The 20,266-nt window shown below is 34.1% G+C and overlaps 1 protein-coding gene across 3 annotated transcripts in view; it reads left to right on the forward strand.

The window, feature by feature from the left end:
- Positions 1-20,266, forward strand: part of Ank (Ankyrin) — a 91,741-nt gene that overhangs the window by 45,772 nt on the left and 25,703 nt on the right. For all 3 annotated transcript variants that reach the window (XM_065514642.1, XM_065514639.1, XM_065514641.1), the window contains exons 4-5: positions 1,447-1,743; positions 1,820-3,688. In XM_065514642.1, the coding sequence (XP_065370714.1) occupies positions 1,447-1,743; positions 1,820-3,688 (2,166 nt within the window). The remainder of the gene's footprint in view (positions 1-1,446; positions 1,744-1,819; positions 3,689-20,266) is intronic.

Raw genomic sequence — 20,266 nt, forward strand, 5'->3', positions numbered from 1 at the left:
TGCTGCTTGCCAAATACAAGATGTAGGATGTTATGAAGACTACATAGATAGTTAGTTAGTCTGATAGCGGCTTTTCCTTCGCAGGTATTTGTCCTGATGTGTTGTATCAAGCATTTCTGAGAATTAAGTCGAATGCTATTGGTCATGATGCCATGCCATTAAAATTTTAAAGGATTATTTTTTCGTTTATTTCATCACACCTGCTTCATCTTGTGAACACAATAATCAATACGTCGTCTTTCCCTTGTAACTGGAAAATAGCTAGAGTTGTACCCATCATTAAGGAAGGACAGTCGACTGAATTGGATAATCTACGTCCTATTTCTATACTTCCAGTCCTTTCAAAAGTTGTGGAACATATATTAATAGACCAAATGATTGAGTACAACGATTGTAGATCGTTGATTCATCCCTCTCAATCGGGGTTTCGACGTGGCCATAGTACTACATCTCTATTGTTATCGTTGACTGATTCGATCAGACAGTTTTTGGATAGCCGTAAGAATGTTGTATTACATTCTGTGGATTTTTCCAATGCCTTTGATAGGGTAATACACAAAAAATTACTCTTTAAGTTGTCTCATGATTTTGGGTTTTCACTTCATGCTTGTGACTTAATTAAATCCTACCTACAAGATAGACATCAGTATATATCCATTGGCAATTCTGTTTCCCACACTCTACGGATCACTAGTGGTGTTCCATAGGGATCCGTAATTGATCCACTTTTTTATGAACTATATTATTTTATTTATTGATTTCAATACATAAAAGCCTTCATGGCCAATTAACGACCTCTTACTTAGGTTTAACGGTGTTTCCTATTTGCCCTTTGTATATGCTGATGATGTCCAATTTGTTTGTTATTCTGACTATGGTGGTGTAGGGTGTAAAAAGAAATTACGCGTCCAAATTTCATGGTGATCGGTCCATAATTGGTCATAGCTCCCATATATGGTTCACATCCGAAAATCGCTCACGAAAAAAAAAATTATATAGTCGAGCTATTATCAACGAATTAAAGTTTGTAACTAAAATTTTACTTGAGTCTATTCTTAGTATAAAAACAAGTAAGAGAGCTATATTCGGCTGTGCCGAATCTTCAACAAATTATACATAAAAATATTTTTTTATAAATATTTTTATTTTAACAAAATAATTTTTTTTTGTTTAAAAATTATTTTTTTTAAATGTTTTTAAATTTTTTTTTTCCAAATTCTTTTTAAAATTACTTAAATCACACAGAAACGAATATTAATATGATGGTCTACAGCAGGGGTTCTCATAAGTTTTTACATCACGGCCCCTGACAAATTTCATTTAATTCTCAGATCAATTTTTTCATATTCTTGTAAAAAAACAAATATTTATATTATAAATATTTAAAATTTATTTTGGACTATGTGGATCCTTAAATATGTTTGTGTTTCATTTATTTTTTTATAGAATGGTTTGAATGCATTACATTTGGCAGCCAAAGATGGTTACGTCGATATAGTGGCTGAGCTATTGAGACGAGGCATACGGGTGGATAATGCGACGAAAAAGGGAAACACCGCCTTACATATAGCTTCCTTAGCAGGGCAAAAGGAAGTTATCAAGTTGCTTATTCAGTACAATGCGAATGTTAATATTCAATCATTGAATGGATTTACACCACTGTATATGGCCGCTCAAGAGAATCATGATGCATGCGTACGATTTTTGCTCTCCAAGGGAGCAAATCCCTCATTGGCCACCGAAGTGCGTTTGTATAATTTTTCCCATTTATTTATTTTAAAATTTTACTTAAATGTATGTTCTTTTAAAATTGTTCTAGGACGGTTTTACACCTTTGGCCGTGGCCATGCAGCAGGGTCATGACAAAGTTGTAGCGGTATTGCTGGAAAGTGACGTGCGTGGCAAGGTTCGTTTGCCTGCTTTGCACATTGCAGCAAAGAAAAATGATGTCACTGCAGCGAACATGTTACTACAGCATGAATCTAACCCCGATATTGTATCCAAGTCGGGATTTACGCCGTTGCATATTGCGGCACATTACGGCAATGTAGACGTGGCCAAATTGTTAATAGAGCTTGGAGCAGATGTAAATTTTACGGCTAAACATAATATTACACCCTTACATGTGGCTTGCAAATGGGGGAAGACAAACATAATGAAACTGTTGCTGGAAGAAAACGCACGCATCGATGCTACGACGCGCGACGGTCTCACACCGTTGCACTGTGCCGCACGTTCGGGTCATGTGGAAGTTATTGAAATTTTGCTAGATCATCAAGCGCCGATACTGTCGAAAACGAAAAATGGATTGGCTGCCTTGCATATGGCAGCTCAGGGGGAACATGATAATGCCGCACGTATTCTCCTCGAACACAATGCCCCTGTCGATGAGGTGACTGTGGACTATCTGACCGCTTTGCATGTAGCTGCGCACTGTGGCCACGTACGTGTGGCAAAATTGCTGTTGGACTCTAAAGCAGATCCCAATGCCCGGGCTTTGAATGGTTTTACACCGCTACACATTGCCTGCAAGAAGAATCGAATAAAGATTGTAGAATTGTTGTTGAAGCATGGTGGCAACATCAGTGCTACCACAGAGTCTGGCTTGACTCCTTTACATGTTGCCAGTTTCATGGGCTGCATGAATATTGTTATATATTTGCTGCAACACGATGCTAACCCCGATGCTCCTACAGTGCGTGGCGAGACACCGCTTCACTTAGCCGCTCGTGCCAATCAAACTGACATCATTCGCATTTTATTGCGCAATGGTGGTCAAGTAGATGTGCGAGCCCGCGAAGGCCAAACGCCATTACATGTGGCTTCACGTCTAGGCAATATTGACATTATTATGTTAATGCTACAGCATGGTGCAGACGTGGATGCAACTACTAAGGATAATTACACTCCTCTTCACATTGCAGCCAAAGAAGGCCAAGAAGAGGTGGCGCAAATTTTAATCGAAAATAATGCCAAATTAGATGCTGTTACTAAAAAAGGCTTCTCCCCTCTGCACTTGGCGGCCAAGTATGGCAAAGAGAAAGTAGTGGCTTTGCTTTTGCAAAAAAGCGTTAATGTGAATTGCCAAGGACGCAATGATGTGACACCTTTGCATGTAGCAGCACACTACGATCATCCCCGTGTAGTGCAGCTGCTGCTAGAAAATGGTGCCTCGCCTTCACTAAGCGCTCGAAATGGACATAGTCCCCTACATATCGCCGCCAAGAAAAATCAGATGGACATCGCTCAATCTTTGCTACAACATGGTGCAGATGTTAATGTACATAGTAAATCCGGCTTTTCGCCCTTACATTTGGCTGCCCAAGAGGGTCATATTGAAATGGTACAATTGTTATTAGAGCATGGTGAGGATGCTAACGTTGCCGCCAAAAATGGCTTGACACCTTTACATCTAGCCGCCCAAGAAGACAAAACGGAAGTGGCTCGTTTGCTTTTGCAACACAATGCCAACATATCTGAGCGCACGAAAACCGGTTATTCGCCGTTGCACTTTGCCGCCCATTATGGTCAAATTAATATGGTGAAATTTCTATTGGAAAATGACGCCAACATAGAAATGTCAACTAATGTTGGTTACACTCCGTTGCACCAAGCAGCGCAACAGGGACACACAATGATAATCAATTTGCTGTTGAGACACAAAGCAAATCCTAATGCTGTTACAAATGTAAGTTAGCTTTTAAAATTTTGTTTTCTTTCGCAAAAAATTTCTGCGGCCTATATTTTTGTAGATAATTTAGATACATGTCATCTGATTTAAATTTCTTTTAATTGACGGTTCGGTTTAACCTTTTCGGACTACTGGGATACTAAATAACTCCTAAACCATGTTTAAGAGTTTTTTTATTATTAAATTTATTTTTTCAAATAATTCATTACAATTATAACTTTTGAATGAAAACATAACGGTACAGTCAGCGCATTCATGCAGCTTGAAAATGAATTTCACAACATTGTTGAAATTTGAGCAGTTTGGAAGTCTGCTCAAAGTCTGCAAATAAATATTTAACTTCTAAACGCTTAGTCCAATTTGAATGAAATTTGACATGCGCAAAGAGGAAGTCTTGTCGAGTTCATGTTTTAGTAATTTTTTTAATTTCGAATCACCCATCAAGAACACTGATTGGGAATATAAATGTCCCATGAAAAATGCTCAGGATGTCTGAGTATGCAGAACATAATATTTTTTCTCATCTTTTAAATATACAAAAATGTCTACCATATATATTTTCGTTCTCAAAATAAAACTCCGTCCGGAAAGGGTTAAGAAGAATTGTTTTATATTTTGTTAAGTAAATCGTATAAATTGTTATCGAGTTATGCTAAAATATGTCTACTAATAATAACCCGCCCATTTTCAAAAATGTTTCAGACAAAGAAGAGTCTCGTAATTATAGTTATACTGATATTCAAAATTGACTAATTACTTTCACACCCACTATTCTGATTCAGACCATTTTTAGCTAAACTCCGTACAGTGATAAGAAATTGATTCATAGAATGTTTAAATACTTTACAATTATAGTTCTCCAGATATTCGAAATTGCCTAATTTCTTTTCGTTTTTAAGAATAAAATCGGCAGCGCGTACCACATCTCGCTGGTATATAGGAGCAAGGATTTGACATAGCTGTTGAACAAATTTACTTTGGTGTTTGGTCTGAAGGTATCGAAAGCTTTTTCGAAGACGATAAGACCATAAACAAAGGTGACTGACACTCTTTGGACTGTTCCGTAATCATCCACAAGGTATTGATGTGATCTGTGGACGGAACCCAGCTTGCTCATGCCGAAGTTCCGTCAAAATAGCTTGGGATATTGTGTTATTTATAATGTGCGCTATGATCTTGTTTACTGCGCTGAGAATAGTTATACTCTTCAATTTTGACATTCTTTAAGGTCATCTTTTTGGGAATATCGTTAGTAGACCAGAAGGTTTGGATCAGATGTTTGGCTGTCCCTTTTGAGCATTTCTCGTGCTATGTTATCTGCTGCAGAGGCCTTATTTGCCTTTAAGGCTGAGACAACGTTTAATATTTCGTTAAATTCGGGAGCCTCAATTGGGATATCTTGTCTTGCAAGTACACATGCTTTCAGTAGCAAAGGGTGGGTTGGACAGCAAGTTATAATAGTGTTGTCTCCATATTTCAAGTTGTTAAGACCAGGAAGTTGTTAACACTTCCTCGTTGTCCTTTAAAGGCTATGTGGTTGCTAAATTTTTACCAGTGAGCTTTTTGGTGACAGTATAAAGATCTCTTGGTCTTTGCTCTTCCGCAGTTTTTTGGGCATCGCTTGCGAGTTTTGTTTAAAGACGTATTTTGTCACTTCTAGCGCTTCAGGGAAACTTTCTCCGATAGATTAATGGCTACATTAAGTTTAGATTTAGCATCACTTTATGATTATATCAGATGCCAAGCTTAATCAGATATACATTGCTTTTTCCGTGGAGTTCTGTAACAAATGTGTAGTCAAAATGTGCTTGGATGCTTGGCCATTCAATAACCGGCGTTCGACGTTTAAGCCTTCCTTAAGCTCTGTGATGTAGTTATGTCTCCTAGAAGAGATTAGCAGGTTATTTACATGATGTTTCGGGTCTTCGGATTGCAGCGACCTTAAGACGGATAGATTCTATTAAAAGGTGGTGATCGGAAAAGCAATCTGCCCCATTTTTAGCTCGTACATCGAGAAGAATTCTGCTCCAAGTTTTGCTTACGGCGATATGGTTTTCCGTCATGCCATCTGGCGATACCCATATAGCCTTGTGTACTGTTCTGTGGGGGAATAAAGTACCTCCGACCAAGAATGATAAACTAAAGATTACGCCATCACGCGCACATAAGTAAAACTTTCTGCGCATGTTGCACTCTGACGTCACGCAAACTGTGTTCCTAGTGGCTAATAGTCAAGTAATTTTAATTATAAGGTTTCCAACTCACATATGAAAGAGACTTGGCAACCCTTGAAAAGGAATATGTACGTCTAACGGGAAATCATGCGCATGGCGTAATCTTTAGTTTGTCATTCTTGCTTCCGACGTTGCTTGGTTCAGATGACTGTAAAAGTTGTCCTTTTTAGTAGTATCAGATATCTCTGTAGGTGCATAGCAATTCATGTAAGATTTCTTTGCTTTGTACGAAAATTCGCAAGAATTATTCTATCTCCGCATTGTTTCCAGTTAATTAGGGTATGTGGGGCTTCTTTCGACAACAGTATGCCGGCACCTTTTGATTTTGGTTGGTTCTCTGGTTTTCCAGAGTATAGAAGTGTGAGATTGTCAGAGGTTTTGTATTCACCTTTTTCTGACCATCTGGCTTAGCACAATCCTGTATTTTGTGAATTCTCTACATACTTGGACGAGTTTTTAGGGTCAATAAGTGGCCGGTTGGTAAGGCTTTGAGTCAGATTGGTTTGAATGCTTTTATTCCAGATACCTTATTCTTAGGGGTGATTCATGGCATTCCTTTGGAGTTGTCGGAAGATTATATTTGTGAGTCTGCAACTTCTGACGTTGATATTGTGTCTGCTAAGAGGTTTGTTAAGAAGGATAAGGACAGTGGTAAGGAAACGCCAACGTACACTGTGAGGATTGGTTTTCGCTCAGGCAACATTCCGTAGCACATTATTTAGGATTTTTCTCATATTAAGGTTAATATTTACTATCCCCCACTCAGACAATGCCACAAATGTGATCGCCTTTGTCACACATCTAAAGGTTGTCGTTCCAAGAAGAGATGTTTGAATTGTTCTAATTAGATTTGTGATGGCAATTGCATTAATAAGTGTCTTTTGTGTGGAGGTCTATCTCATTCTAGCAGAGATAGGAAATTGTGTCCCAAATGGCGCGAGTAGGATGATATTTTGAAAACTATGACCATTAAACGTCTCTCTAGAACTGAGGTCATAAAATCATATTCGACTAATCAGTTTGATATATTTAATGAATATGATGGGAATTTCCCATTCCTACCGGTGGTTAAGTCTACCCCTGTGAATGATAGGGATCAGGAAGTTAAAAGAATTCTTACCGGACGGAGGTATAATCGTGTAGTGTATGAGAAGCATCCACCCCCTAGGCCTGTACCAAATTATGTACCTCTTCAACCTGTTGATACTGATCCTTCTATGCCGGTGATTTACAGGGAGAATAAAGCTAAAGTTTCGGATTTTGAGAAAATCTTTGCTGAATTCTCCTCTTTTCTTAAAGATTTCTTTACCAAGGAGGGCAGTGGTTCCCACCTTCGTGTACTTAATGATTTCAACAATAAAATATCTAATACTCTTTCTGATTTACTTACACATGGTGATCCATCGTCTTCTCTTTCAAAATAATAATGAAGATTATATAGCACAATGTCCAGAGTTTAAGATTCAACAAGTTTTCCATTGAGTTTTACATCAACAATTATAACGTTGATGCTCGTTTATTTTCTGAGATTTTTAACGTTGACGATTCAGATCCCAACTGTAAACTTTTGAATTACAAAATTTTTTCCAAAACTTATCCTGATAATTATTTGAACCCAAACTTTACATTTGTATCGATCTACTTTCCACCCAGTCTATCCTCAGGTACTGTACAACTGAATTGTCGCGTTTATTGTATTTTCTTGAGGGCATGCGCAATGTTATAATGGAGATTTCAACGCTCGTCATTCCCTTTGTGATGACAGGCTGGACTCTTCCCGAGTATGTTGTTTTAGAGACATTTTCAGTCGATCAGATTTTGTATGTTTCATCACTTTTCTTCATTTAGATAGCGACAGGGACTGTTTTAGATTTAACCTTTGCTAGACTATCTTCTCTGTCAGTCCAATGACGAACTTGTCCCATGTGGTCTGGCGGTTCTCATCATTTTCCTATTATTATTGAGATTGGTGCTGTTGCGGTTTCACCGACCAAATTCTTTCTAAACGCAGACTCTTGCAGAATCTGTCGACAATAGAACTGGAACCAGATATGGATTGTATTATGAACTCCCTTAGGAATGAAATTTCTAATGCAACATTCAAGTCTGGTAAATTTGTGCCCAAGGCTTGGTGGAATGGTGGTCTTTCATGTCTCTTCAGGAAACATATTGCAGCAAGGAGTAAGGCTGTTAAGTATCCAACACAGGAGAATCTGGAAGAATCTGTAAATACTTCGGAAGCCTGGAAATTGGCGGCTCGAAAAGCTAGAAGTGATGATTACAAAAAAAGAATAGAGACAAACTGCTGCATGGCGGTTTGTCAATAGTTTGAAGGATTACAACTCCAATGGACCCTCGATGTGGGACGATGATGCTAATGGTTCATTCTTGAGACATTTGGGGTATCAAGTTTCTTCTAGGGATCGTTTTGTTTTCTCTACTTCAAGGCCATCGGATATGAATATTACACCTTTCTCATTTAATGGCTTCACTGATGTTCTTGACTCAAGGAAACGAGCCTCTGCGGGAGGTCTGGGTCGAGTCACTTATGATATGGTTAAATCCTTGTCTGTTGCATCTAAGGAGTCTTTTTTACACGTTTTCAATAATTTGTTGCTTGATTGTTCTATGCATCCACATTGGAGGAAGATTAACGTTGTTCCCATTCTCAAGAGGCATGTTTCACTAGATGATTTTGGGAACTTTATGCCGATTGCTCTCATCTTAGTTTTTTTGAAGTTGTTGAATATGATGCTGTCGATGCTTTGGGAGTCTTACCCGCTCGTGCCTTTGCTTACAGAGGGAGAATGTCGACGACAACGTGTTTGAATGAGTTTTTTTCAGGGTGTCATATCTCAAGTCAACGGGTTTGAGAGTTGTGTTGGCATCTATCGATGTTTCTATAAAGTATCAAATATTTAGTTGATTTTTATTTATTATATTTCCCTTGATTTAGAATTTCTTTAGTTGAAACTTTTCGTACTCCATTTGATTTTTCTGAATTAGAATCTGAATTAGTATCAAGCTTATATGCGTCTAAAATTAAGTGGAACTGGAATGTAGACAATTGGCAATAATATGCATTAAAGGGTTAATGGACTTCCTCAGGGAAGTTGCCTCAGTCCGATACTTTTTAACCTATACACTGCTGGTATTCACTCTCTTAAGGGTGATAGGACCCTGGTTTTTCAGTATGCGGATGATTTTCTGATTATCTCATTTTTATATTTTTTTGGACCAGGCGGTATTTAACCTTGATTCTAAAGTTGGTCAATTTCGATCGATCTGTTACTCCCTTAATTTGCGTTTTAATTTATCAAATACCAAATGTATTTTTTTTGGCAGACGGGCTAATTTTGATATGGGACTCACTGTGGATGGTTGTCCTATTACCCAGGTGAATTCGCTTAAGTTTTTTGGTCTGACCATCAGAAATACTTTGACTGTTAATGATCAGAGGAGGTCTAAGGCTTCAGATTGGATTGAGATTCTGCCAACTAGGAATGTTGACAGGAAGATTCAGATTCAGACTTTGCTACTGACTCCTCGATAATGAACAATGGCTGTTTTTAATATTCTCACTGGACGTTTCTTTTTGTACAGTTCACGTGAGAGACTTTCATCACTGTCTGGAGAATTAATTGTCATTAAAAGGGCTGTTAGCCATTGAGGATAATAACTCGCGTCTGGTTATTTACACTGATAGTAGAAATTCGTGCATTTTGTTGGGACGTGCTAGTTTTATAGTATCGGATATTGTTAATTATATATGTATCCTTGAGGTACATATAGTATGGGTTCCTGCCCATGTTGGAGTTTGGTTCAATGAGAGGGTAGATTACCTGGCCAAACAGGCCGTTTCTCTTGGCGCTCCCTTAGAGGTAAGACTTCCATATGGGGATGCACTTGTGAGGATAAGGAATTCTCTTAATCAGGAGTGGCTGGATTTCTACAGGACCAGATCTCAAGTGTTGGTTGGGATCCAATTGACATCAAGATTATTAATAGGCTCTTATGTGGCCACTGTTATAGTGGCGTTTACCTTCACATGATACGTAAGAGATCGTCTGATGTTTGTGATTTTTGGAACATGATCGACAATTCTGAGCATCTTATCTTTCACTGTTCTGAATTCAATGATATTAGAATTAACCACCAACTATTTCGTAAATTTACTAATCTTTTTAAATTCTCATGACATCGGTATATAATTTTAATTAGTTTCATTAAGGAAGCTAACATACGAGATCTTTTTTAAGTTTTAGTTAATAATCAACCGTTAGTCACTAACAGCGTTATACTAGAGGAAGTAGGCATTTTTCAATGCCCAACGTTTCCCCAGTGTTTTTTCCTTCGTGTAGGATACTATTGCTTTGCCATCAGCTGTTTTTATTAAAAACCCAAAAAAGAGCAATCAGAAAGACCTCATTCCCCCTATAGAGTGCTTTAGGCTCCTATAATTCACAGACAAACAAACAAATAAGCAGACACACATTAATTTTTATATATAAGTATAGATAGATAATACGCCCATCAGTTAAGCAAGTAGTCAATGTATCCCTTAAAGACAGTAATTGTCACAAATGTCTTATCACTTGGCTTACTCTGCACTACAAATGCATGTGTGTACATTTTGTAGTGCAGATAGAAGAGAATTGGTTACTTTATACATCCTAAGTAATCTAGCGTGATGACAATTGACACTTAAGTGACTCTAAGTAATCTGGAGTGTAGTCACTTTAAACATTTTGTGAGTAATTCGTACAAACTGGTTTTATACAAATTGTGTTGATATAATTCTCATACAGTTTATTTTTATTTTTGCTTAAGTATACTGATATCCCATGTAACCTATGGTGAAGTCAATTCAAAAATTTGAACTGCACTCTATTTTACCCGATGACTACTTTCGATCTGCTATCATATAGTCACACTGTAATCAAAAGGGTCAATTGACCCCCTGTTCAGGACATGAACGTATTAAAATAACTAGTCAAGTAGCTGATCAAGTAACCAGTTACAAAGCTAGTAAGGTAAATGACGCTAAGTAACCAGTATGTGAAGCCAATGTTTTGCCTACTTTGACTATTAGACAGTCCCATTGTAATCAAAAAGAGACAATTGACCCCCTGCTTAGGACATGCCCGTGTTAAAATGACTAGTCACGTGGCTATTGAAGTAACTAGCTCCCACCCTAATTGATGGGTAAAATCATTAGTTCAGTACTGACTCCTAGAACTGCTGGGAGGTTTTCCCATGTATACAAATTTTAACAATGTTGGTAGTCCGCCAATTTCTGTCCTAAATATTCATAATGATAGCTGTTATAGCTTCCCCTATATATAATTTGTCATATATTTCTAGTTTGCCTATTTTTGGCCTAAATAAGTAATTTATATAAAATTTCAAGGCGTTACATATTACAATTACACAGATAGATATGAATTTTAATATTTAGTTTGTATGGGAGATGGCACGCCCACTATTGATAGCCCGCCCATTCTAAATATTAATATTGCTGGTAACAAATTAATGGACTCTATCTGTAATAGTACCTATCCTATATATTCGATTTTTTTTAATTAACATCTTATGGGAGGTACCACGCCCTCTGTGGCTACTACTCCCATTTTTGCCTGAAATATGTGTACAACCGTTAAAATTTCTAATGTAAAATATGAGGACTATTGAGCTCGTAATTATGTGCAATTTTTTAGTTTAATATTTAAGGATGTTTACAGGATTATGCAATTAATTGCAAAATTAAAATTTTTCAGTTTATTGTCTGTAGTTTTTAACATAGATAAGTTTTTTTAAAATTGCCGAAATTAGTTGTTGAGAAAAACTTAAAAAATTTAAAAAAAAATATTTTAATTGTTGACAAAAAATATTTTTTAAAATGAATCCCCTTTTCTGCAGCAAGGAGTTAAAAATTTATTTATAAGGGTCCATACTAGGGTGCCAGTTTTTACAAAATGAGGAAAATTTTCAAAATAGGACAAGAATGGAGGGATTTTTAAAACTTATGCGGGACAAAAATAAAAGTACTACTTCCATTATCGTAATACTATTTACACATTTCAATTAACGGCCATTTTCACAATGTACGATTAAAAGTTAACGTGAACTTTAACCGCAAGTTAGGCTAATTTGAATTTCACAATGTACGATTAATTCTTAATTGACACTATTTAACAAAAAAGTTGCTGGTAAATATAACCGAACAAATTTCGCCGGTTAGCATCTTAATTGTAAGAAATATAATAAAAGAACATGGAAAAACATTTATTTTTTGTAATATTTATGATTTTTAAAAGTGTAAAGCGAAGATAATGAAATTTTACACGGGGTGATCTAGATACCACCGGATATTTCACTTACAATCCAAACAACAAATGTGCACTTTTCCTTGTTGGTTTTCAGTAATTATTGTTCAGTTTGTTTCTTGTTAAAAATGCGCAATACCTATTGTATTGTAAATTTTACAGTTATGTACCTTAATAGTTTTGAGTTTTATACGTTTTTTTATTATACAACTAATAAAACACAAATTATTATTTATTATGCCGTCTTTTTAGACAATTTTTTATATTTCAATCTTTCATTACACTATTTTTCGTAAACAAATGTATGCATTATTGCCATACTCTCTACTGAATGCTTTGGTTAAGTAATCAAATGATGGTGAAACGTAAATCGGTAACCGTTGGTTAAATGGTTCCCGTTAAACAAACCGACAGTTAGTTAATTTCCCGGTTAAAATGAAATAATCGTACATTGTGAAAATGGCCGTAAATAAAATAAATTGCTCGTCTGTAGTTGTTAAACTGGGGCCTATTTTACTAAACTACAATTCTACAAGTTCACAAGTTACAATTACAAGTCTAATTCTTACAAGTGCTGATGAATTGTGTTTCATTAAAAATTTCACAACACTTGTAGCTTTTTGCACTTGTAAACTACAATTTCTACAATTACAAGTTCTTGTACATATATATTGTGATATTAATTTTACAATTCTTATTTATTATTACACAAAATGCTAAAATATCCTATAAAAAACAATATTTCAATATGTATTTTTTGGCCGAAGGCTTCTTTGTATTGATATTAAATAAATAAAAATAAATAAAAAATGTGCGGGGACTGATAAAAATAAATTCTTTTGCAATTATGGGTACTAACTTAGAATTGTCTATATCGTCCCCTTAATAAAACAATAGTGTATAATTTGTTTACCATTTCGAAATAATTGAGTTTAAAATTTTTGGTGTTAGTAGACATCTAGAACAAAATCAATATTTCAATTGATCTATTGACCCACTTTGTGGAAGTATGATTTCACCAAATTTTGACCTCATATAGAATCAGTTATGTAGATTCTTATTATGCAATAAAAATAATGGTGTATATGCTTATACACTATGGTTTTATTGCGGGGAAGATATATGTTTAGATTTCCAAAGTGGCTATTCCCAAAAGCAAAAACAAACAAGTAAGAAAGTGTAGTCGGTCAAGCCCGACCATATGATACCCTACACCAATCGCCTTAAAATTAGGTGGCATGACTTCTGTATATATGAAACCTATTTAAAAATAAACAAAATAAATAAATCGTTACTTTAACATAGAAACGACCTAACTCGTGTTTTTTTATAATCCCATATTTTCGATTATTTCGATAAATGGTCCACACATATTGTATCATATTTAGCAAAAAAATATATAGGGCCTTTCTATATTAAGGTAAACAAATGATAATTAATATTAAAATTTTTGGATTTTGTGTTTATTTTAACTAATTTTTATCAAAAAATAGTTAAAAATCAAATTTTTTTTCAATTTATCATTCACTTGTAACTTATAAAATTTTTCTGAGGGTCGCCGTCGACCCTAAGCCTTTTTTCTACAAGTTTACAAGTGCAAATTTAGTTTAGTGAAACAAAACCACTTGTAGAAGTATGACTTGTAAAATTCACTTGCAGCTACAAACTTGTAATTGTATTTTGATGAAACACAATTATTCACAAGTTCACAATTTTACAGGCAAAAACACTTGTAATTGTGAACTTGTAACTTAGTGAAATAGGCCCCTGATTTAAGAAAGCGATGAGTAATTGTATGCTGGAAATTTTGAATAGTTATAGGGTAGATGAAGTTATTTTATGCATTTTCAAAATTTACCAACTGTCCTTTTTTTAATATTTCTCAACTTTGATGGAAAATAAAACTAGAAAATACTATAAATTTCTATATTTGCCATATTTCCAAAATAAGTTCTTTGATTATTCCGCTATCTGATGCAAAAATTGCCAGCTTCAAGTTCTTGCACCATTGTTTTGCTAGAGGTATATATGATTCCTTTTGAGAAAATTGAGATAACACAAAAATATAAAGTTTGTTTCATTAACTATCAGTCTGTCAGATCGAAATTTTGATATAGTTTCTCATTTAAAAAGAGTTAGCAAGCTCCATGCATTTTTTGAAAAAAAACAGGGTAACTGCATAATTTATTAAAAAAGAAAAAAATTAAGAGAGAAAGACCGAAATAGAACACATTGGGTCCAAAATTTGAACCTAAAAAAATAAAACTCGGCTTATTTTTGATATGTATATAAGAACAAAAGGAAAAATAATTTTTGGAAAAACTAGGCAACTCCATTTTTATACCCTTCACATTCGTGAGAAGGGTATATATAAGTTTGTCATTCCGTTTGTAATTTCTACATTTTTTCATTTCCGACCCTATAAAGTATATATATTCCGGATCCTTATAGATAGCGAAGTCGATTAAGCCATGTCCGTCCGTCTGTTTGTCTGTTTGCTTGTCTGTTGAAATCAACTTTCCGAAGTCCCCAAATAACTTACATACACGATTCATACATCAATATCGCCGGAATTCTTCCTATTAAAATCGAGAAAATCGGTTCACAAATGGCTGAGATGTAAGGAAACAACCAGGACAACCTCGATTTTTGAACTATATCTGGATTACTAAGTCATTAATATAGACAATATGGATATCAAATGATATATATTTCAAATATTAAAAAAAAAATTTTAAAAAACTATTCGAAATTTTTTTCCCAAAAAATGTAAAAAATCTACTTTGAAAAAAAAAAATAAATTTTGTTTACCTAAAAATATTTAAAATTTTTATTTTGAAGTATAATTTGGTGAAGGGTATATAAGATTCGGTTCGATTACACCGTCCAACACGCAAAATTAGACACGAACCAGATGATATAAGTCTGAAAATAGAGAGTGAATGAAGCAAAACTGCGTTCACAGTTTTTTATTTCGTGATCCTGTTTCCTTGCAAAAGGACTTCAAAATTTTAAAGTAGCACATTTTTAAAAAAATGTTTTAAAATACTTCTGCTTACCCTATTTTGCCAAGTTTGGTGTCAAATGATCAAGAAGAGTTGTAAAATATTTTGTATTATTTTTATTTTATTCTGACAGGATCAAAATATGTCAAAAATGTCCTTAAAAATTTGTATCCTTTAATATCCTTTAAGATTTCCAATTTTAATTTTTCAAAAAAATAGTGCGTTAAAGACCCAATTATCGGTTATCACGTCGTAAAATTTTATCGTTCTAGCTTTACTGCTAAGGTGTTAAATAATACTTTAAATTTGCATTATTTTATTTTTATAATTTATTTTCAAATTTCATCGAAAAAGATAATAGTTAGTACTTAGATTATTTGGTACATAATATGTTTTTTCGTAGGTTCTGAAATAATTGTCACGTTAAAAAATCAACTAAAATTTTTTAAATCAATTAAAGTTTTTCTACAACGTAGTAATTTTTGCAAACGTGAATAAATATGAAGTGCCCAAACCGTAATAAGTTTTGTGTTGTGTAACAAAAACCTTTGTAAGATGCTACGAAGAATACTTTTTAATAAACTTCGCACCTAGATTGTGGTATGTGCCTGAAATTGTATATAACTATTGCTACGCTGGTTTAGTACGATCAAAGCACATAGATAAAACACGCAATGCAATGAAATACGTATATCCAGTAGTATGGTTACGCCGCAGTATTAAATGGAAATGAAAAATACTTACAAATAATCTTACAAACATAAATCTGAAGATTTCTGGAACGTAATACTATTCTCAGACGAAAGTAAGTTTAATATTTTTCGATCGGACGGCAGAGTAAGATTTTGGAGAAGGCCAAACACTGAATTGGAAAAGAACAATGTAGTAAACACTGCCAAACATGGCGGATGAGGGGTCATGTTGTGGGGTTGTATGGCTGCATCTGATATAAGAAATTTAGTTTTCATCGACGGTTCAATGGACAAAACTGTGTACCTTAATATTTTAAAAGAAAAACTACTACAGTGCGCTCTAAAGTTAAAGTTTGGGAACATTTCTATGTTCAACAGTACAATAACCCCAAACACACAGCCCATGACGTCCGAATATGGATAGTGCATCATGTTTCCCACATTCTCCAGACTCCTCCGCAATTACCTGACATGAATCCCATAGAACATCTGTGGGATAAATTGGGCGGGCGTCTAAAAAATATGGACGATTAAAGATAAATCTGTATGCTGCGTGAATATTTAAGTCCGGCACTGTATATAAAGGAAAAAAATGTGTCATTTATATATTTAGGAATATCTAGTCGATGTTTTTAAGTAACAATTATTTCAGAATCTACAAAAAACACGATAGGTACAAAATAATATATGTACTATTTTATTTTTCGATGAAATTTTAAAATAAAATTTAAAAAATAAAATAATGCAAATTTAAAGTAGTGAAGCTAGAAGTACGAAATTTCGGTATGTGGGATTCCAAATTGGGTCTTTGACGCACTATTTTCTTAAAAAAATAATATTGAAAACCTAAATATAAAAACCTAAGGATAAAAATTTTAAAGGACATTTTTGACATATTTTGATACTGTCAGAATAAAATAAAAATAATACAAAATGTTTTCCAACTCTTCTTGTTCATTTGACATCAAATTTTACATTGTTTGATCAATAGAAGTATTTTAAAGTATTTTTGGAAAAATGTACTTCTTTAAAACTTTGAAGTGCTTAAAAAAGGACACAGGATCACGAAATGAAAAACTGAAAACACAGTTTTTCTCCATTAAATTTATAGTTTCAGACGTATATCATCCGGTTCGTGTCTAACGATTTTTTCTCTATTTTTCGGACGGTGTTACTTGTCCTATAAGAAAATGGGTAAATTTACGTGCTTTCTAAAGTTGCGTAAAATATAAAATAAATTGAAACATTTTTTTTTTGATTTTTCGATTTTCGGTTTTAATGTCCAAAAATGAGTTCAATGGAACCAGAAATCTTCAACATTATTTAAAATTATGTTTTGTTTAATGCGCATTATAATAACATAAATTCATATTAAATAACACTCTGCTACAAAATGACACTTTTTGTCAGAACTTGAAAAGCGACCTAATGAGGGTTGTAGGCCTAGGTGAGGACATACTAAAACCGTTTTCAAAGGTTTTGAAACACCCTCATAATTTTGAGATATTTTGAAAAAATTGTTTTAGGGTAGGTCGTAGTACTTTAGTACTTCTAACTCACTCATTTTTAGACCGTTTTCAAAATTATAAACAATTACGGATAGACAAAGAATTAAGCTCTCATAAAATGTATGCACAAAATGTATATCAAAAAAAAATTGCGTAAGTTTTTATAAACAGTTTCATTTTATTTTTTATTTTTTTTCGTAATTTTTCATATTCAACAATAGTTAATTTAATTTTTATCTATGAAAACCTATTCTTTTTTGCACAGTGTTTTAAAGACAACTTTATATGGGAAAAAATTATTACTTGTTAAAATCGGTTTATATTTGCAAAAGTAATTAAACTTTTTTGAAAAAAGTTCGAAAAAATTTACCTTGTAAATTCAAAATTTTCCAAATATTTTTTTCTACAGTTTTTGTTTATTTTTATTTATATGCTGGGGGAGAAAATACTAAAAATGGTGTTAATTAAAAGTTGAATAACTTTTAAAATTTTCACCCGATTTGAATAATTAAAACCATGTTTTGTTAAGAACTAAATTTTCTCGCAATGCAAAGCGACTAAAATCAAAAAAGTTGATAAATTTTGTTTTTCTTTTAGATATTCTTAACAAAAACAATACTTATGACTCAAAAAATGCAGATCATTTTAAAGCGTGATCAGTTTTCTTTCCAAACCAGTTCAAAAATTTAAAGTCGGACAAAAACTGGCTAAGCTACAGGTCGATAAGTCAACGAACATCACTGAAAACGGTTTTTTCAGAATAACTTCTGAATTTGAGGGTGTTTCTGAAATTTTTAGAGACAATTTGCAGTGTACTCAGCAAGACCTATAACCCACGCTAGGCCGTCAAGTTTTTTTCCATCGCACAGTGGGGCAGAATCGAAATTTTTTGGAAATAAATCTGGCATTTCTAAACGTCTGGTCCGAGCGGGATAAAATTTGAATTGGGCGTAGCCAAGGAGTATTCAAGTTTAAGTTATTAAAATGGGCCCTACAAATGCTCCAGGGGTGGCGCTATGGGGGCTCAAAGGGTACCTTCGAGATGTAAAATTTTTAAACACGCGCCATTTTTTTGTTTCCCATCCGATTTCAAAGAATTTTATATTTTTGAAAAGCGCTCGACTTGGTTAGACAATTAAATTGCAAATATCATACAAAAGATTTCAGAGCAATATCAATTATGGATCCAAAAATAAACCATTTTCAATTTAAATATTCAAAAAATAGTTGATTTTTGCTGTTTTTTGGACAAACACATCAGGGTTTCCGAAGCTGCTTTCCGTATTCTGATCCCTGCTTTGGGATTTTAGAACATGTGGCCCAAAGTTCAAAATTTTGATAAAAAAAAATAGGTCAATTTCTAAAGGGCGTAGGTCCGACATGTTCCAAAAATAGGACATGATGTTCTCCGTAAAGAAACTTTATAGAAAAACATAAAATTGTTATTCGTTCTTAAAGAAAGTTGTTTTTATACCCTTCACCTTCGTGAGAAGGGTATATATAAGTTTGTCATTCCGTTTGTAATTTCCACAATATAATTTTCCGACCCTATAAAGTATATATATTCTGGATCCTTACAGATAGCGGAGTCGATTAAGCCATGTCCGTCTGTCTGTCTATTGAAATCAATTTTCTGAAGGCCCCAGATATCTCCGGGATCCAAATCTTCAACAATTCTGTCAGACATGCTTTCGAGAATTTTGCTATTTAAAATCAGCAAAATCAGTCAATAAATAACGGAGATATGAGCAAAAATCCGAGGCAACCTCTGAAAATTTCATAAAAAACACAATTTATTGCATGCTTTGACAAAAAAGCAACAAAACGTATGTTTGGATGTGTATTGGTTTCATTGTTTTGCGTATTTTGTTTTTTGTTTCTTTTGGCGTTGTTGTTGTTTATATACAACTAAACGTATGTTTGGTTGTGTGTTGGTTTTATTGTTTTTCGTATGTTGGTTTTGTTTTGACAAAAAAGCAACAAAACGTATGTTTGGATGTGTGTTGGTTTCATTGCCTTGCGTATTTTATTTTTGTTTTTTCGTTTGGCGTTGTTGTTGTTTTTTATACAACAAAACGTATGTTTGGACGTGTGTTGGTTTTATTGCTTTGTTTTTTGGTGTTTTGTTTCCCAGCAGTTTAAAAAGTGCCAATTGGAAACCTTTCACTAGCTATATTACTACTTGTACAACTAACTAGTTCGATGTGGCTACAAAGTGGTAGTTAAATGGTTATCATTTGCACTACATTTCACCAGCATATTCAGTAATAAGCAATAGTCAGCTATTTGTCCTAAGTTTTTGAAAATAAATTCAAGAAAAATAAAATCTTCTAGAATATACCACTTCGATGGCCACATGTAATGCTGAATGTGGCCGTTTGTGTTTTCATTCTCAGTGATGATGTAGAAAATGCAAAAATAGAGAGTAGACTCACATGCAGCGTTGCCGCTTTTGTCCAATTGGACCAAAATTGGTAGTTTGAAGTTAACAAATTGACTTTTGGTAGTTTGGTTGGTTTGTTCCGATATTTGTGGTATTTTGGTAGGCTACGATATTTCTGAATACAGAAGTATTTTTAAGAACAAAATAATTAAAATAACGAAAAAACTACATATTTGCAAAATATGAAGATAGCATTTTCTAAAATATTTAGTTTAGTCATATATCATTTCTCAAATATTTTAAATTTGGTAGGTTTTGGTACGCTTTGGTAGTTTTTAATTAGAAATATGGTAGGAAAAATATTTTATGAGTGGCAACGCTGCTCACATGTTATTCTTAATAACAATTAGAGAGCAGTACAAATAAG

The sequence above is a fragment of the Calliphora vicina genome, chromosome X (genome assembly GCF_958450345.1).
Source record: "Calliphora vicina chromosome X, idCalVici1.1, whole genome shotgun sequence".
Classification (NCBI taxonomy): domain Eukaryota; kingdom Metazoa; phylum Arthropoda; class Insecta; order Diptera; family Calliphoridae; genus Calliphora; species Calliphora vicina.